General features: G+C 43.7%; 1 protein-coding gene across 2 annotated transcripts in view; it reads right to left on the bottom strand.

Moving 5' to 3' along the window:
• Window positions 1-21,259, bottom strand: part of BRSK1 (BR serine/threonine kinase 1) — a 439,309-nt gene that overhangs the window by 130,402 nt on the left and 287,648 nt on the right. For both annotated transcript variants that reach the window (XM_086930300.1, XM_086930299.1), the window contains exons 2-3: window positions 8,056-8,150; window positions 1,433-1,518 (exon numbers count right to left, since the gene is read on the bottom strand). In XM_086930300.1, coding sequence (XP_086786426.1) covers window positions 1,433-1,518; window positions 8,056-8,150 — 181 coding nt within the window. The remainder of the gene's footprint in view (window positions 1-1,432; window positions 1,519-8,055; window positions 8,151-21,259) is intronic.

Below are 21,259 nucleotides of genomic sequence, written 5' to 3' on the forward strand. Positions count from 1 at the left end.
CCTGGCAAAGCCTCACCTCCCTTGGAACTCTGCAGACTCCCCACCTGAACTACTACAGACTTCTGCACACTCGCGGCCTGGTACACTAGAAGGTGTAGCCCAGCCTGCTAAAGATTCCTGTGTACTCTGCTCTACTACAGAGCGTTGTATTCAGTCACTGCCTGGCCTCCTACAGAGCTCTGTGCTTACACACCCAGCCCTACTTACACACAGACAAAGAACCTCACCTACTTCTGAGCGATGAAGACATACGTGCGGGCCTACCACGGAGCTCTGTATGCATGCGCAGTGACGTAGTCCAGAGCTCTATGTAACACAGCTTTACATACATGCAGCCAGGTCAACGTACAGAGCTTACTGAAGACACCTTTTATTGCACTGCCTAACGTAGTCCAGACCTTTTTATATACAAAGATCAATTCGCCTATTGCATAACTACATGCGTGCACATGTACTGACACACCAGCTTCTGGCACAGAGAAATGTGACATGCCTACTAGACCACAACTCTACATGCAATGGAAAACTGAAGAGCAGGTCTCACGCAGACTCTGTGGGCGATGCGAGAAAAGCCCACATATTCCCTGGCTGCTCGCCCATTCATGGTTGGGCAACGGCAAGATGTTACCAAAGTCATGGCTGGCGGCCATCACACGGCACAGTGCATAAGAAATGTGAGAAGATGCAGCGAGCTACAGCGATCCCAACAACATGCACAGTCTGTCCGAACACAAGTGTCCCAGCTAACACGCCTGCCATGGCTAACATCTTTTTCAATGGTCATTACACAGAATTCCTATCCTGGCTTCCCACTGACTGCCCTCAGCTCTTACTGTCATCTGTGACTCTCAGATTACATGGAGACCAACATTGTAGAAAATATCTTAATAATACTTCTTCTTGCAGCAAACAACGAGAAAACAAGATTGCTATGCACCAAGCAATCCTCTGCCAACAGTGATTGCTGTATTTATAACCTAGAACTCCAACATTGTCTTTCTACTTTCTTTTGTCAACGCTGCAAGTTGAGCCAAACCTAGGTTGTTAGTCTTCACTTTTGGTGGCCAGTAAGAATAATGGATGACTTAAAGAAGCAGCTAGCTCAGTGGGAAACGGATTCACCGACCCCTGGTCTAGTCCAAAGTTTTTGGCGATTGCAGTTCAATCTAGTTTCAAGCGATGTGGACAATCTGTATCATTAGGTACAACATCAGCCAGTTACTTCAGGACACATTATTATCTCGTCTGCCTGAGAGGGGCAGACATTTTATACCAAGGTGTCAGTATATATCAGTTTCTAAAATGGTGGAGGCAGTCATGAATGGTCCTTCAGAAGAAGTGGAGCAAGTGAAACTGACAAATATGGGGTCACAGAGAGGTTCAACGCGCCCTGGGCGTGGATCATAGCAAGAGAATGTCTGTAAATACCTACAAATATTTCTTGTTTTCGTAGACATCGTGGAGCTTCAGCACGTGCGGGTGCTCGATCAGCTTGAGGATGGCAATCTCTCGTTCCACCTGCCGAGAGGATGAGAGATAAAGGAGAGGATGTAACATGGAGACGAGTGGAAACAGGTACAAGAGAAGTAAAGAACAACAATAGAGTCAAAAAGCGTAGAAAAGGCGAGAGTGAAGAAGAAAGGTAAAAAAACATGGTCAGTGAAAAAAAGACAGGCCGAGGAAGAAAGAACGTTATAGATGAGAGTGAGCAATGAGGAAAAGTTCATGAATTAAGTGACACATAAAAGAGGCAGGTGGGCAAGAGAAGGTAGGAGGAAAAGAAAGAGAAATGCAACATCAAATCAACAGGTGGAAATATGTATTAATAGCGAAAAAGAGCACAGCATTGCATGGAGCGGGGTAAAAAGAGTACAAGAGAAGGTAGGAGAGTAGAGGCAAAGGTGAAGAGAGTAAAAGAGTGAAAGAAAATAAAAATTATAGAGGTGGATAGAGTGGAACACGGTGTTAGGAAGAGCAATAGGAGGAGAAAAAAGGAGAAAAAGAAGAAAAGGCAGACAAAGTACATAAGAGTATAGGAATAAAATCGAAGAAAGGAGAAAGTTCATCTTTTTTATGTTTGGCAAAGGAATACACATGGAAGTGGAGCTTAGTTAGTAGAACACACAACGTGCAGAGAGGGGAGTGATTTCTTTAGAAGTTTGGAACAAACACCCAGCTGTAAATGGATCATTTCTAGATGTGAGGTTCCATCAGAGTGAAGGACCCATTGATACTGGCCAAGGAAAGGACTGAGCTCCAAGGAATGGGATGTAAAGCCAGTGTTTATTTCATGTCCCCACCCAAGTGTCAGTGATGCACTCTGACTGTTGGATGGACTGTTAGGACATACTTAATAATTGATTGAGCCTTACCGAGGCTGTTGCTGATCCTTGTGGCTGCTGCCTGTCCTGTGTATTGGCTGTGTCTTCCCTGGTGGGACGAGGTCCCAGGGTCAATCGTCCATCCGCCTGCTGAGTTTCACGTCTTCACCTTGGGAGCGGACTCCAACTTCCAGGGTGCAACTCTTTGAACACAGCTGCCACGAGTGAGGGGGAGGCGTGGTCATCGCGCATAAAGTGCTGCCTCTCCCCCACGGCGCGGGACGTGCGCAGGTTGTAGCCCGGACGAAGCCCTGACCAAGGGTGGGCCCGTCTTTGCCTGTCAAGGGCCATATTAGGCCGGGCAGGGCTATCCCACTGACACTTCGTACCCTGCACACCCAACTGGTGAGACTTTGCAGTGCCCCATTTTTTCTTCTAAGTATATTAATTTCGTGACCGGGACTTAAAACTTGCTGCCACAGCAGATTTGTATCTATACATCTGTATATAATTAGGGGTCCTATATTATGACAAAAAGAAAGTCACTCACAGGGAAGGGGGTGGTGGGTACCTTGGATGCTTTTTAGTCCGGGCAGAGTCAGCACTAATGCACGAAATAGCGCTTACAGAACGAAGGTTGTCTATTGAACCTATGGTAGTCGGATTACATCCTCCTTTGCATGTTCAGGAAGTGAATCTATCTGTCGCAAGCTCTCTTATATCTGTACCCCCGTCACCGGTAATCCTTCAACATGATTCCCAGGAAACAATTAAGGCGAATGCGAGGCCTAAAATCATTACAAGGGCCCAAAAAGATATAAATACCAAACATCTCGGAAGAAACCTCCGGGGAAGAAAAGGAAGAAAATGGCCAATATGAGGCAAAACAATAATAAACAGTCCATTCCATTGGAACCCATGATAAATACTGGGCCTCAAACATCGCTTCCTGAGCTTACACCCTCTGTAGAGGCGGTTACTATCGGCCCTACAGGTTCATGTATGAGAGAGTTCTGGCAAAAGATGAGGGAAATACTTACCGTGGTTCAGATCCCTTTAAAAGCCACCCTTACTAAAATTGAGGACAGATTAGTGAATCTGGAAGTCTTATCAAACTCCCTACTGTAACATCACAAGATCCCTGTCAATACGTCCTTAGGGTGCCACCCAGTCTCCTGGATGCCTCTGTGCGTAAACTTTCCCAGACCACAGCACTAAATCAGACCTCCTTACCCCCAGGGCCCCCTATTTGTGCCAGCCTGCAACCTAACCTAGATTGTATTGTTTCTGAAGATGTTTTTCTCCAAACTCTGGCAGGTTACTCGGTCCCTACTCACTTTAATCGGCAGCAGGGCAAGCCGAGCCAAGCCAATCTAACATCTAACATCTAACTCCAATCAACAGCCGCCACAAAAGGGGACTTTGGGACTGCCGTCTTGCATGGACCCAGGACCCCAGAGGGTAGTAGGGGGGAGAGCTATGGGCCCAAAGGTACTTCATCTTCCTCCGGAAGCTACACGACTTACAATAGTTTTAGTAAATGTCCCTCTGCTCCCACAAGGGGAGTCTGAAAACTGGTCTACCCTACGCAATAAATCTTTGCACTATCTAAGCGGGAAAACAGGCTTGACAACCAAGCTTTTTTGTGAATTTAGAATGGCTCGCAGGATAGGGTGGGTGGGATATTCCGACAAGTCCCTTATGGGAGATTGTGTTGTTCTTTCTTTTGCATCCCCTGAACTTGTCCGCACAATTATGAACAGGGTGGGCTTTTGGCCCAGGGGGTCAGTATTGTCCCGTTGGGTTTCTTTTACCATCCCGTAAGACCTTTCCAACGCCATACAGAGGGCTTCTGTGGAGGCCCACCACCCAATTCCCGTTAGTAACTTTTATGCACCTCTCTATAACTTGGATGAGGTAGACTCACTAGCGATTACCACGCAGCTTGCTAAAATAGCAGAGGAGGGGCTTGGCGAGCCAGTGGGCTGTCCTGAAGTTCAGTGTAGTAGGACAGCCTGCCCTCGTATTGCCACCAACTCACTTCCCACCATCACCGCGAGTAACCGTACGGAGTCTACTCGCAGTAATTCCCACCTTGATGTTTTGAAAAATAATGTTAGCGCTTTAAGCACTACGGAAGGGTCCTCTACAGTGCAAGTCACCATCTATCCCCTCTCCCAGTCAGCCTTACTTCTAACAAAGTAATGATAGAAACTAGGATCATCTCCTGGGACATTACGGGGTTGCATGATAAGATTTCAAATCCATTATGATGTGAGTTTATAGATAGCACTGATATCTTGTGCCTACAAGAAACATGGGAGCTGGAGCCAGTACACATCACTGGCTATATGACTTTCAACACCACTGCGGTGAAGGGCTTGGGAGGAAGGCCCAAGGGAGGGTTGTGCATGTATATTTCTAACATGCTAGTGGTGGATAAGATTGCTTTTTGCGCTAGGGATTGCTACTACCAGATTATTCAACTGTACATAAAGCACTCAAAGAGAGTGCTCATGGTAAATTTTTATAACATTGTTCCTGCAGGAGAGTTGGGGACGGAGCTTTTAAGGATTGGTGAGGCCTTGGATGTTATTTGTAATTCGAGCTTTATGGACACTGTGATTATTCTGTTGGGGGACTTTAACTGCGCATTGTGTAAAGCAGCTAATTTGAAAATATGTGGTATCCACACTGAAGAGGTGGTCCTCAACTGTCATTTCTCACACACAAAGGCTGGGGACCTTTTTAATGAATTAATGTCCTGATACCATCTGGGATTTGTTATTGAACTTGTTCCCCCCCCAGTGATTATGTTTCCGACCTTTAATGGTAGAGGCCTTGCTTCCACCATCAACTTCATGCTGGTATCACATACCCTTGCCCAGAGTTTGCTATCCGTTATGATAGGGAGCATTGCACTGAGCGATCACTATCCGCTTTGTCTTAAGTTATATTTATCTGCCCAAAGCTCTGGGGAAGAATCAAGCGAACCGGGTGATGGGTACCTTAGAGCTGAAAAAATGAATGGGTATGCTCTTCGCTGATCTAAAGTCGTCCCTGAGGCATTGACCAAACAGCTCATTCTATCCTGCAAAACTGCCTTTGACATCTGTCTGAATGAGCTTTCCACTGCAGATTACATTGTGCACTCCTTCCTTGAGATAACCAAAGAGGTTGGGAGCATACTGATTGTTCAATGTCGTAATGGGCTGAAAACCCCCTGCTGGTTCAATAGTGCGTGCACTAAGGCTCATTCTAGTTTGAAGGCAGAGCTTCACAGACAACCTAGATCACATGAGGGGATAAGGAAGGCTAGAGAATTGTATAAGATGACAATTGCTGAAAGAAAGAGGTCACTGAGGGAGGAAGCCTGAGAGTCGCTTCATGCAGCTGCCCAAAATTAGGACTCTGTGGCCTTTTGGAGGATTTTAAGGGCCCCTCCCATGTGTAGGGGTGGAGGCCCCTCAATCGAGATTGCGATCCCAGAAAAAGACTGGGTTAGTCATTTTTCTGAATTATATAATGGCCCAGCCTCCGATGAGCAGCTACCCCAGGGAGCTCATTCTATACGTCATGGCAACCTTCATGTAACGCTGGACAATATGGTCTTGGCTCTTGCTCATAGCCAGGGGGGAAAGGCTCCGGGCCAGACAGGGTGCCAGTTCACTTATTTAAGTCAAACGTCCTGCTATGGGACCCACTAGTAACTCGTTGGTTAACGCCAGTGATTGTACTACCTTCCCGAAGACCTGGATAGAGTCTATTATTGTTCCAATATTCAAGAAGGGAAATCGTCAAGATCCTGGTTGTTATAGACCAATTTCCCTTCTTGATTCCACGGTGAAGGTGGCAGGTCGAGTCATCGTACAGCGATTACAGGACTGGGCAGCAGAAAATAACGCTCTGTCTGACCTTCAGTATGGGTTTCGGGAGGGGCTGGGCACTATAGAACAGAGTTTAAATCTGGCCATTACCGTAGGAAAATATACAAGAGCCAAAAAGGGGCGACTCTACTTAGTCTTTGTTGATTTAACCGCTGCGTTTGACTCTGTAATCCATGCCAGGTTATGGGAGATCCTTGCTGACCTAGGTGTGGACACAAATATTATTGTCTTTCTGCAGCGTTTTTATGAGGGAGCTTCAGCCAGTGTTAGATATGGGGTGGAGGGTCAGCGCACAGAAGGATTTCCTGTTAGAAGGACAGGCAGGGCTGTGTCTGGCCCCTTTCCTTTTTAATCTATACATTAATGGGCTGGTCGAGGCACTACTAAAGAGTGGACAAGATTTCCCTCAACCAAGGGAGACCTATACCGGCTCTCTTGAACGCGACAATGCCGTTTTAATGGCGCCCACACTAAATGGTTTACAAAGGGTTCTGGACAGTTTTAACACTTTTATGCTTGATTTGGGCTTAAGTATTAATTTTTCCAAGACATTTATAATGAGCTGTGGCACAGGAACTCGTAGGGATACGGGTAGGGACATCTGTCTGGATGGTAGGAAGTTAGCATCTACGAAGACTTTCTCGTATCTCGGTGTCCTTTTTAATCAGAATGATACATGGTCCCATTCAATTGAACTCAAAAAAACTGGGCGTTGGTAGATCAACTAGTGCCCTTTCCATCTTTGCAAAGAAACTGGGCAGGAAGTCACCTGGTGAACTTCCGCAAATATATAAGGCTCTGTGTATTTCAGCAGCGATATACAGGGCAGGGGTGCGGGGCATCGCCAATTCTTACCCTTTACAAACTGTGGAAAATGCCTTCCTCCTGTACATTCTTTCCGTCCCTCCTGGCACGTCTTCATTTGGGTGTCATGAGGAGTTGGGTCTCCTGTATCTAGTGGACCTTATCAAACTGGAGCCAATACTCCTTTGGCATAGGATATGGGTTACTGACCAGACCCATTTAAATAGAGATATCCTGCGTGATTGTACTAGGTTGGACGGGGCGTTGAAGATTACCTGGCTCAGGTTTGTCTATAGGTTCATGAATGATCTTGGATACCCAGATTTTTATTCAAACCCCAGCTCTATGGCTCGAATCTCGAGAAAAACCCTGAAGATAGAGGGCCTTGAAATGTTGGGTTCTCTGAGAATAGCAGATGAAGCCTCAAACCTCACAGTTATACAACATCAGTTAAGGCTCATTTCTCTGGGTATGGAACCTTATTTATATTTTGTCCCAAGTGGCTATGACAGAATGCTCTTGATAAGATTCAGACTGGGCACGGTACACAGATTAGTGACTACTCCTAAAATGAATGACTGGTCAAGATTGTTACCCCCGTGTCTGTGTGATTCCCATTCAGAGCAGTCCACTATCCACCTAGTTTTCTTTAGTAAGTTGTTTTCAGAACCAAGGAAAATCTGGCTACTGCCTCTTTTAAGACAGCAGGGCCTTAGGCAATGCCGTCCAGCGCTTGTCCGTCTGCAACTTTTAGAGAATGAGCACGTGGGCTGGAGGGTATCCAAATTCTTGAAAAAGGTCCCGTGGCAGAGGAAAAGCATGCCATTCGAGCCTTTGGAGGCTTCTTCCTAGGTGGTGCAGTGGGACTTGAAATGTTCTTGGATTTTAAATGATCTAATTTTTTTATGTTATGTGTGTTTTGTATCTTACCTTTTTATTCTAATATTTATTGATTGTGATATGTGCTTTTATGACTGTAATTAACATGGTCGAATAAAGCTAAATATTGATTGATTGATTGATTGATTAATTAATTTTCTTACCTTCATCAGGACGGACTCGGAGAGCTTCTCCCGGTTTACAATTTTGATGGCCACTTTCTGTCCCGTGATACAGTGGATGCCAAGTTTCACCAGCCCTGGAGAGTACAGAGAGAGGATGGCTATGAAGAACATTCAGCAGAGAAAGTACTGTCACAAGTTCATTACAGCAGAATACATTATGAGGTGCACTAATCCGAGATCATAGAGAGAGTACAACCAATGAAAACTGAGGTTATGAATAACAGAAGGGCTCGCAGCCAATCAGACACAGGGATCTTAATCACATAAGATCCTGCAGCAAAATACTAGAAAACAGCATGCTGTCCCACAGATGAACTACAGCTAACCATAATAAAGTTTACTGAGTCATAGCATGAAGAGCAGCCCTTCAGACCACCGTATAAGAAACTAAAATGGGAATGCAGCCAATACAGACACAGCACTTTGAATCGTGGGCGTGACCAAACCAATCTGAATACAGTATGAATGACAACATGGAACACAGACATTAAAAAACAGTATTCTGGATCACAAAGGCACTCACACCAACCACAACACAGAAAAATAAATCTCAAAAGGTAATATCGCCAATCACATGACAGATTCCTAAAGAACTTAAATAATGAATTTAGGATGACAAAAGAAGCAAAAAACATAAAAATGCGTACATTTCAAGTGAATTGCTTGAAATCTGCTGAACCACTTAAACTGAACATTCTGGCCGTAGGGTCAAGGATAATGGACATTTTTAAATAGCACTGACATTTTCAACTAAAACGATATATATACATGTGTGTGTGCTTGCAGGTGTGTCTTTAGATGTACTTTTTCTGTAAACGTGTATTTGAGTGTATGTTTTTATATGGAAAGATATGTGTGTGTGTGTGTGTGTGTGTGTGTGTGTGTGTGTGTGTGTGTGTGTGTGTGTAAAATATATACTGTATACATCCATATGTCGTAGTTCAAACACTTTCTTTCGAAATTAAGTAGATCAGATACAGCATATTGCTGTCTTTAGTACGTGCTCCGGCTATAGTATTTTTGCATCTTCTTTAAATTACAATATATTTACGATTACAAAACACTGCCTACGTAATAACGTTTCACTTGACAAAAAGAGAAAATCATTGAAAATTTTGCCTACTACATTTCTAACTGATTAACAGTAAACTTCCCCGTGTGTACATATAAATCCTGATCCTGTTTTTAAATTGTTCCTTATTTAAATCTTCCTTCAGATTCTAAAACAGGAGTGTATTTTGATTGAAAACGTATTAAAGTTAAGTTATTTTAATACATTTGCAAAATGCATGTCTGCCATTGGTATAAGCTTTTGGCTTGTCTACCTGCCAGAGTGTCATCAGTTGCAACAAGGGTGTGGTTTAAACCATGCTCTGCACATATACCATGAGTAGAAATATCTGATACGCTATTTGTCAATAAATATTTTAAACACAAAACTAGAGTTTAATGAATCTCTAAATAAAGAAAATTTCTCAAAGTGTGATCCCAAAAATGTAACCAAGTTAATTGTTCAAAGTTAGGGTGCTTTTAGAAGCCCATCAATCAATCAATCAATCAGTGACACTTATAAAGCGCGCTACATACCCGTAGGGTCTCAAGGCCCATCCCTTCTCATCAAACATATAATTAATACCTCTTTATCATCTTATCTTAGAGTTCATTCAGATCTCCTTTGCACAATCAGGTAGCAAAGAATCTTAGATCCTATGTTAATAAAGACTGATATAACATAAACAACTATCAATAACCCTCCCCCTTCGCTCAACCAATCTTATAACCTCTTTTCGACTACCTTCTGATAACCAGGTATTCTCCATAATATGTTTGTATTGTTGTACACAAAAAAACCTTATAAACGGGTTTTCTGCCTTGACCTCACCGATGATCTGGTACATAATTGTTGTAGGCACTAGATTCTATTGTCCATTCCTCTTTAGGTAGCTCCAAGTATTTAGTTCTTTACAGCAGGCGTTCGTCTGATTTGTAAACCAAAACCAGGATTATGGTGTGCCTGTCATTGTATGATGTCCTTTTTAGGTTGAGCCTAGCCAGCGCATGCGCTGCTCTGCGAGGCTGCTGTATTAGAGTATGGACTTGACGCCCCATCCACTCTCTGCCCCTATTTTTCATTGGCTTGTGTGATTGTCCTTCGTGAATGCTGGCTTCTGATTCGTTAATAGGCTTGTTAGTCCCTCCTTAGTACCGCCTTGTCTTCATTTGTAACTTCCCATTAGGACTGGCCCTTTTACTTCTGTTGTTACTGGTTGTGTCTTATTTAGTCTGTACTATTTTCTTTAAGGAGTTTCTCTTACTGCAGGCACAACATGCTTTCCTGCACCATTCAGCGCTCCACAGGCGCTTTCACATTCCAAGCAGCCCGGTACTATGGCGGATGCTTCTCGGAAATGAAATAGGTCTCGTATTTACAAGAGTTTGAGCTATCGGCTTTGTAATTGAAAATGCCTTTTATTTATGTGTTAATTAACAAAACAGATAAATAAAAGGCATTATCATTTACCCTGCCAATAGCTTAAACTCTCTCAAATGCCAGACCTATTGCATTGCAAATGCTTGTTCCCTTCAGCCTCCGTTGTCTATCAACATCATGACATCATGCAACCATAGCTTTGTATTTAGAGGCTATATGCCTTTCAATTCTTTGCCAAATTCCTCTTCGCTATGGCTAGTGTCAAGTACACAAACCTGCATCTATATATTTCTCCTTATTACGGTGTCTGCTGTTGCCCTACTACTACTACTAAGCACAACAGTGGGGACTTCATAAAGCCTTTTTTCTTTTCTTCTGAGATTGTTGCTATGTCTGCCAGATACGGATGCATCATGGCACATTCTCACACTATATAATGATAATCTGCATCCCAGCTTCGGCATCTGGGACAAAGGCAGGATGCACCGGGCACATTTTAGCTATCCTAGATAGGAAGATGTCCATCTGGTGCAGATAGCTAAACTGTGAATTTAAAGTGTGTATTTCATGTCCCTGGTTTTGTATATTCTAAGCAAGCGTCCCATTCTTGTTCAATGAGTCACCTGCCAGTTTTCCCTCTCATTTCCCTTTTAACAGCTTCGCAGGTGCATCAAATGGAGGAGCCGGTGAGTTGTGTAGCAGGGTACAGTAAGTTAATATTAAAGTCCATATCTCTACTCTAGTCTGCTATAGTGGCTGGATCTCCTCCTTCCCCTATGTCAGATTAACTGCTCTCACCTTTGCATTGAGTTTCAGAACGTGTCCTGCTCTTAGCTCATATGTGTCCCATATCTCCTCCGGGTGCACAGTTTCCTGTTTAGGTAGACGCCTCCACCTTTATCTATCGGTCTCTCATTAAATAGCTGGGGGGTGCACCGAGCCTTATCTTAGAGCAGAGGTCTTCAAACTGGGGGGCGGGCCCCCCTAGGGGGGCCTCAAGTGATCACAGGGGGGGTGCAAGGCTCTGGCCAGAAGAAACATTATGCTTTGTTTTCAGTCTAAAAAAATGAGCAGCAGTAAGCACGTCTGTAATGGGCCATCATTAACATCCTTTGTCATTTAAATCCTGGATGGGAGAAGGTGTCAAAAGGGAAGGGACTTCAAATTTTCTCCAAGACCCACACTGCCATTTCGAATAACCACACTGTGGATCGTTTGCACATTAGTAAGGCCTGCCTCAGTATTCATGGACTCATGTATTTGTTTGCATTTCTAAAAAAGTGACAGAACATAGCTGCAATGTTTAAATAGACATATTTAAACATTGCCAGTTAAATAGAATATTTGGGAACATTTTTGAGGGGGGGCAGCAAATTGTTTTTCTACACTGGGGGGTGCGCGGAATTAAAAAGTTTGAAGACCACTGTCTTAGAGCCATCAGGATGCTGAGGTTGAATTTCCTCTCCTCACACCTTTCCACCTCTTAAACTGTTGTTCTGAGAAAAACAAAATCCTGAGTGAGGAAATCTAAGTTAGATTTTCAGAACTCCAAAATAATAATGTATGAACAAATATATATCTCTCTCTTTCTAAACCTATGGAGAATATGCCACCAGTGCAGCTGCTCAAAAGACGGGTCTCATCCATGGGCAAGCTCATAGACAAATTCACTGTCTCAACTAAGTCCCTTCGTTCATCAATGTGGTCAACAGAACTGTCTTGAAATGCAGATGGTCAAGTAAGACTGAAGGATAGAGGTAAAAAACGAGAAAATTAAAATAAGGCTGGATATCTGGTAGCAGCTGTGCTGTTGAGCAGGCAGGGAAAAGAAAGTTTGCTCTACTCCATGATATGTAAACTTCTCAACAGCCTAGACCTTTGTTTAAATCTCAGAACAGTGCTTAATTTGAACCAGTGGTTTCTGGTGCTCGGCACCAGCGTTTAACTGTGAACACCGGTGCTTGTGACAGTCTGCCACAAGATGGCGCTGTCTGGCTAATTAAGGGATGACCACAACAACAGTTAATTATTAATTTAATATACATTAAAAAGGACGATTGCCTGCCGTCAAAGCCATTCCTATAGCTTTTACGGGCCTGAAATAGCCGGAATTATCACACTTTTATGGGTGATGTTTAATAGTTGTGTTATTACCATCATACCAGGGTGTTATACGCGCCAGCCATCAGCGCACCATCAATGCGACCAGAGAGTCCTTGCCAGCCTGAACAGCGTCCCATGGGACCTTGCACGTCACGTACGACGTACCAGAGGCAGCCCATAAGGAAGCAGCGGAACCCGGCACTGCGTCGGTAACTCTTCCTCCATAGACTCTGCTGTGATTAGGACGTTCAGGAAGGAGAGGTCTGGTAAGGGTGCAAACGTACCCACTCTTGCTCCCCGTTTCTTTGTTCTGGCGATACCTTCTCCGTTGGTGAGCGACTTCTCATGCTGAAGAGGATTGACGCCTGAGTAATTTCGACCAACATTGTCAGCCGGCAGTAAAGTACGTGCTCCGTTGGTGAGCTTCCTGCTCGTGCGAAGGACGTGTCAGAGTTCAGTGGTGCCTTCGCCCGGTATAGTCGGCCTGGGGCATTCGGGTGGACAGAGTCCCTCATGGAAGCTCGTGGGGCTTCTAAGTTTATTTAACTTTTACTAAACACTGTTTACTCCTTTCTGGGACGATTAATCCTTACTTAGTTTTCGTTGGATACTAATATCATTGTTACATATGCACATCGTTCATATGGACCTTGCTCAGTTGGTGAAGTAACCTTTGTTGCAAGCTGATTCATTTTCTGGTGTTTCTAAATCATTGTTGCTGAGAAGTTTGTGTACTGGCACACAGTTGATATCCATGCAGTGTCCTGGCTCTCTTTTAACAGGGGATCTAGGAGTGGAATGGGACTACGCTCTATCCCTGTGATGAGACTGGAGCTTAGGAAAGGGCAGGTCTATAGCAAATTGTTATTAGTAATATTCGTGTTGTAACCCTGCTTCCCACTGTAAGGGTGAATGCTCAATGTGTGTTTTCTTTCCTGTTTTATATCCACTACAGCACAACCTATGGTGTTACCATACAGAAGGCACGTCATGTATTGAAGTCCCTTCTTCTACAGGTGTCGTTCTTTTATATTGCAGGTATAGGAAGGGGCATTACGTTTACAGATGTTGACCGTTGGTGTTCTATGACATTATCTATAGGGAATATATGATTGTGTTTATTGTTTCAGATCTCCCTCTCTGCTGTTCCCTTCCTTTCCTTCCCCTGCTTAATCCTTCCACTGACCTCTGCCATTACGGCTATGAAGGCTTGGTTCGATCGAGAGGTGGACCATTCTGAGCATCAAACCGACCATGAGGACCAACAACATAACACCGGGTCAATGTGTAGTGCAAGCTGCAGTGGCTTCCTGACACAGCCCTTGCACTTATGTCTTTTACAAATTAACCACTGTCACAGAGTACTCTGAGGCCCGAAGGAGGGGCAGCAGCATTGTTAGCATTGGGCAGAGTTCTATTCTGCAGTCCATTTAACCAGCTCAGCACACTCTGAATCAACCTTCTAAACTTATTATATTTTCAAATCACGAAAGGTCTTTCGGAGCACGCAAGGCATATTAGCTTCGAGGATCTGTAAGTGGACCCCGAACTTCTTCGGAAGGCTGTCACTTTCCTGAAGGTGCCATGGTGGTTACTTCTCGGTGACGATGCAAAGCAGATTCATTTCATTTTAGGGAGAGTGCAGCTAATTTTGATAAGGCGCCATATTGACCACTCGTGCTCGTGCCGAAGCTGGGGACCTTCTTTCCAGGCCTTTCGCACTCAACGTGACTGAGAAACGTTTCCATGTCGGTCATCAAATATAAATAAATATAAAATATTAAAAAATTCCAATAAACATAAGCAACAGGCCCTTCTGTGCGTGTAGCTCGGTTAAGCACATTCTCCAGTGTTTTGCTATTTAAAGATGCTTTTCGTCACTACTTCTGCTCCCTCACATGAATTAGGAGGAGGGAAACCTATGCTACAGTTGGATGTCAACTGCTCCTGGAGACCCCAGGCTCTGAATTGATGAGAAAATGTATAGCACTACGTGCTTTACTAGGCTGAGGAATAGAAAGAATAAAACGAAAGAACCCATCTTGGTGTCTATATGTCTGGACAACTGCAGGGTGCTTTGTTTTGTGTATACTCTCTGGGCATGTTGTACGGTCTAATGAATTTTGCTTTAAAGCCTAGATTTCTATAGTTTTTATAAACACGTGGAACATGTTTATTCAGCTGAATTTGATGCTTATTAAAAGCATCCTCCCTCAGAGCACTATGGGGTTGAAATCTGGTCAGACCGATGCATGCCACTCCACTCTAGAGTCTCAGAAATTTGGACATTTCAGAAAACATAGTTTGTGTTGCTAGATTTTTCAGGGTACACAGATCCACGGGTTTGCAACTGCAAGGTGGGTCATGAATTCCAATTTAAACAACTTTGCAACAATTGTACTTGAAACTTGTTGAGGGCCCTTTAACAGAGAGGAGCCGGAGGATGTAAGAATGTTTGTCACATGCCAGAAGTAGTGGGTCCAGCATGCTTCAGGTTCAAACACGAGGGATGGTTTGTACCCATTGAACTCCAGCTCCAAGGGCATCATGGGAGAAATGCACAACCATTGGAAGAGACCCCCCTGGATTCCTCAAGGTCCAAACGCCTCATTTCCAGGAGCAGACTGTGTTGCTATGGTTTCTTTACAGCAGCTCTTACCTGGGCAGCAGACTGCAAGCTTTCTGTTTCTCTCCAACCGGGTTTGCCCTGTATAAATACCCCAACATATATTCATATTTACACACATACATCTGAAAACATCCAACTCGAGGAATATGATTATAAAACTATGGAAAAATCTATTCTTTACATGGCTTCGGTTTCGGCTTGCTCTATCAAAAAACACCATTGAGTGTACCTGGGGGAATCTGGCAACGCCACATGGCTAGACATTTGTTGTTAGCGCTTGGTATATTTTTTATGGTGCCCCGTAAATAAATGCAGGACAACGTTTCGCTTCCCAAAATTGGCCAACTTACCTACCATTGAATGGCATCACCAATACACAACACAGTACCTAATGATTATCACACAACGACGCCATCTTGACTACTTTACAGAAATGTATTACTTTCCGTGCTATTGGTATGTTTTGTTCTCCATCCCAAATGAGGCGCGAGGCAGAGGTAATGAAAATTGAATGTGAGCCCTGGATGGTTTACAGGCTCTGGTCGTGTTTCTCAGACATAGCAAGGAAAGCAGGTGTCTAAAGAGATAGCTCATGTAGTGCTTTTAAAAGTAAATATTGATGGGATCATTATTTTACCTAAAAATATTTTCACAATTATTTTAAAATTGTGTGAATAAGGGATTAGGGAATTCTTTGAAGAACAGACAGGTGCCAATTACCTAAACTGAGAGTTTTGTCTTGTTCTGGTGTATGTATGTATTCATACACGTGGGAGTTCTCTCGACCTGCTCTACCTGCGTTTTTGAACACATTCATCATACTTTGAAATTCGCTGTTCAACCACAGGCCTTGAAGCATCTTCGTGCTCGACAGGACAGAGGTCACTGTGTTCTCCCATTAAAAACAAAGAGTAACAGTGTGTCCAATCGCAGACTAGCAGGCCTAGGCAGCTGGAGGCCAAAGCCTCTCGTATCTGTGCAGCCCTCATGTCATCGACGAGGGAATCCCCTGAAGATTACTTTAAAATAGAGTGGACATGAGCAGACAGACTGGGCTGCGTTTTGGCTTCATTAATATAAAATGTCTTCCAGGCTGGGTGTAATTGGGTTAATGCAGCATTAAGGCCTGCGGCTATACTGGATGCGAATGGTTAATTTATGGGTCTGAGCCACGGGCGAGGGCCTATAGCGAGGGAGAGGGCCTTTAACAACTGTCGCGAGGGCTATAATGCTATCAACGCACTGAGGGTCACGTCATTGTCCTCACTGGAGCTTGAGTCATACTGCACTGCTGCCGTTTCTAAGCGCTGTACATAACAGATGATACAATAAACCAGTTATAAGTGTGCTGAATTTACTGACTTCAGAAGAATGAAAGGCTGAGTCACCCTTGCCAAGCGTTGTTCCCACTCATTCTATGTAGCACTCGTCCTTGCATAGAAACCTGTGGTCTCTTCAGCCTATTTGTGTATAAAGAATCCTTCATCCACAGCACAGCCAATGAAGCTTTTATTTTTTGTGCAGTTTTATATGGCGCGAACTCGACCTGAAGTTACCAAAGCGCTTTACATGAGCATCAGTTACATTACACAAGGACACATTTATTTTTGGTAGGTTCAAAGAGATTAAGTGGTTTGTGCCAAATCACAGACAGCCAGATGCATCAACAGATGGAATTGCGATTCCTAAATAGCGTTTAAGGAATCGCTATTTAGGAATCGCAAAAGCCTATGCATGTAGGAATCGCTATCAAAATAGCGATTCCTACACTTTCCTTAATTGTGACTCACAAATTGCGAATCGCAATTAAGGAATACCTCCCCATTCATTCCTATAGGCCTAGAGGCCCATCGGAATGAATGGGAAGACATTCTCAATTTGCGATTAGCAATTAGCGAATCGAAATTGAGAATGCAATTTCAAGGGTGCAGGGGTGTCCAAAGGACAGCCTGTTGCACCCCTGAAATCTGCATATGGGTACATCTTGCACACACACATGCCCTAAGAGCATGTGTGTGTGTAAAATAGAACTTTGAAAAATGCACTTTAGTGCATTTTTCAATGTTTTTGCAAATTACCATGAAGTTCAACTTCATAGTAATTTGCTATTCATATTTGCGAAATCGCTATTTTTTTGTTTGTTTGATGCATTGCATTTAAGGAATCTCAATTTGGGATTCCTTAAATGCAATCGCAATTTAAGGAATCTCAATTTAGAGATTCCCTAATTGCGATTTTTGCATTTGGGATGATGCATCCCAAATGCAAAAATACCGGTCGCAAAGGGGCAGATTCTGAGAATCTGCCAGTTTTGCGACCGGTTTTTAGGTTGATGCATCTGGCTGAGAATGTTGAGCTGACGCAAGACACAAACCTGGTTCCCAGTTCAAAAATCAGCAGCTCTAGCCAATACGCCACATACTCTCTCCTTCCATAAGAAACCTAGACAGGATCCACACACACATCGTAATCAATACAAAGAAAAAACTCCAACTCACTAGTCCTCAGCAAACTGAACTACTGTGATAGTTCACTTGTGGGCTTCCCTTAATATTGCTTCACTCCACTTGACAAGGTCCCAAAGTGTGACCTCAGTGCCTTGTACAGTACAGTTTTCAAGACATACTTGCACCTCATCCAATCACAACCCAGCTTGCTGTCTCCCACCCAGAAACACGCCCATATACAAGATGTTGATGTTTGTAGTCAAAGCAGTGAAAAGCATGGTCCCCAACTACCTCTCTGGCATCCGAACATGCTACACGCCAACCTTGAACATAGGATCTGCCAACCGCAATCTTGTCAACCACTCATCCGCACTGCTGCATGTGCTTTTATAACACGTTTCTGACTAAAAACATATTGTTAATGAATAAATGAATTACTTATTGCTGTATTTGTCAGCAGTGGGCATTTCAATAAGTTGTCCGGTCTGCAGTGTATCGAACATTAGGGCACCAAACAAGACGGCTTAGAACTGTCGCTTCCATGTCCATAGTAAGTTTAGTGGTGCAGCTGAGAGCCAAGACTAAAACCTACAATAGAAGTGTATCAGTGATAACATTAGCAGAATTAATAGTGCCTGGTATAACCTTGCGTCAAATTCCATCGTGCACAAGGCTCATGACCAGCTACCCTCTTTGTGCTCAGGAGAAGGCTGGGCGGCCATCTTGTTTTATAGCAGGTGCTAACTTCTCTGCAACAGTGTGCACAGCAGCTGTGTAAGAGGGGACAACATACACTTTGATGTGCTCCAGAGCCATGCATCATTGAGAAGCATCCACCATGTCCACCCAAAAGGATCTCCAAGTGTTACAGAAGATCATTGTCTTCCAAAGGAGATTGAGAGTTTAGACAAATGTTGAGAAATGTCATGCCCAGTAATTAGACTTTGACGAAGCGACAGTGACACATTATATTTGGGAGCCCTCCATTTTAAGAGGGTTGGCTCAGGGCAGCTGCTCTTGTTCTTACAACTGGCTGCCAGAATCACCTGGATAGCCACAAATGAATGATTCAATAAATGAATACATCTTTATTTTGGCACAAGGCCATAAAAGAAAAAATAGTCATAATACAATAAAATAGAAGAATATAACAGTTTGCAGAGAATTCCAACTCATAGATTAGTCCAGCCAACCTTTGGCAAGACGCCTTACATACATCATTTCATGCCATCTGACAATCACATATGCATAAAACGCAAGATACTAATTAAAATCACTTGTACCTTAAAAACACATTACTCATAAAAAGAACAGGAATTGGTCAGCATAAAAACTACACCCACTATCTTGGTGATTTTTTCCTCTCTGTTCCCCCACATATGCATGGGTTGGCTCAGCGCAGCTGCTCTTGTTCTTACAACTGGCTGCCACAAATTAATGATTAATTAATGAAATAACTATCCTTAATGGCATGCCAGTAGTATTCTTGGGGTAAAGAGCTTGGAAAGGATGAGTTTGCATAGGTCAGCTCCTTGTCTTGTGGTGCAGTGACGCACTTGGTTAACCCTACAGCAGAAGGCACTCCATCACCACAGTTAAGCCCAAAATAGCCTCTCTTCCTTTTGCAGTCCCCATTAGTTGTCCCCTACATCCCATAAATTCATTCCCGAAATTGTATGAGCCATGAGGGCCTAACACGTAATAAGTGTTGTGACGCTGAACGATGAGTCGGCCTGGAACAGATAATTTCTTGTCCTGCCCTGCACGTGTTTCACAAGCACCTGTGACTGGAGGATGTACTGGCACTAGGAGTAATCAACCTACAAAATTAGCTTATTTTCACCTCAGAATTGCACAGAAAATCCACTTAGCGCTAAATGTATTTCCTTCTTGTTTTCCAGGAGAATTCCAAGACAGGCCTGTAGAATTGATTACTCTCCCTGCTTGGACCATGGCTTTTGGGCCTTCAACTGAATGTCAGAGCATCCAAAAATACCATGGGTACTGGTTACTCACGGGTAAACACGGTGGGTCCTAGAGTCACCTCAGAAATTAGGAATAATCTACAGAATCGGAAATGACCAAACTCCACCTGTAATCCCTCACCTATTAGTGAAAAACAATGGGCCTGTGGAGTTACTGAAGACCAAGTAATTTCAAGAGAGCCGGTCACTCACTTTAGCAGCCCATCAGAACTCATAATGAGGCTCTTCGTTGGCTTGAAATACTGTAGCAGTGCTGGCACCTCTTTCAGATATGACACTTTCAGCCTGTGCGTCTTCTCAACAGACTAATGCATGTTGGGGCTTGTAGTTCTGCTTTAGCTGCGCTAAATGCTGGACAATCAGCCAGATTCATCAAAGACCCGTTTTGCGAGTCTTTAATAGCGATTCATAAGGAATCGCTATTACAGATTTGCAAAACAGGATTCATGTAGGAATCGCAAAATTAAATGCGATTCCTACACATTCCTTATTTGCGATTAGCAAATTGCTAATCGCAAATAAGGAATAACTCCCCATTTATTCCTATGTGCCAAAAGGCCCATAGGAATGAATGGGGAGTATTCCTTATTTGCGATTAGCAATTTGCTAATCGCAAATAAGATAGCGATTTAAAGGGTGCCAGGTGTGTCCAAAGGACACCCTGTAGCACCCCTTAAAGGACATGTGTGTGTGTAACATGCAAAAGAAAAAAATGCACTAAAGTGCTTTTTACTCTTTTTTCGCAATTTACCACGAAGTCAGACTTCGTGGTAAATTGCGACCAAATATTGCGAATTCGCAATTTCAAATTGGTTGATGAATTGCATTTAAGGAATCTCTATTAGAGATTCCTTAAATCCAATTCCTCGCAAATATGCTATTTCGCTAATAGCGATTTTTGCATTTGGTATGATGAATCCCAAATGCAAAAATTGCACTCGGAAAGGGCCAGATTCTCAGAAACTGGCCCTTTTCGAGCGCAATTTCGCTTGATGAATCGGGCTGAATGTGTTTCAGCATGCAAAGAGAGGGTGTGCCTCAAGGATCTCTCTTTGTCATGCTTACATGCATTTACCATGTTATCTCACTGTGTGCATTCAACCCCCTTTGTTCAGTTTCCACAATCTAAGGACAATTTATCAGCACTGATGTAAAATTAACGTAGACTTATGTTCCTTTAAATGAAGTCCTCGGGGTGTGTCCAAATGGTGCCTGAGTAGGAGTGTTCAAGCAAGGTTCTGCTGCCTGACTTTACTGTCGGGCGGTTAGGCGGCTACTGGGCTGACTCTCATCCAGGTTGCATTGGAGGACATCACCGGGCATGTATTGCTGCCACTTTTGTCACGCTCCACCGGCGCAATCGAGAGAGCCGTGGGTGTGAAACACATCCAACAGTGGCAGCAGTCAAGATGGCGACCGCGGAGGCTCCCAACTGCCAGACCTCAGCGGAGCCATTCAGCCGAGATGCCATAACAACTGTGAAGAGCACCACAGCGCATCACGTTACCCACAGACCCCATATTGCCCCAGAACCCTTCCACGGCGTTGCTGCGAGGGGGCATAGGGGGTACCAGGATAGCAGTGAATG

This window comes from Lissotriton vulgaris, chromosome 7 (genome assembly GCF_964263255.1).
Source record: "Lissotriton vulgaris chromosome 7, aLisVul1.2, whole genome shotgun sequence".
Taxonomy (NCBI): domain Eukaryota; kingdom Metazoa; phylum Chordata; class Amphibia; order Caudata; family Salamandridae; genus Lissotriton; species Lissotriton vulgaris.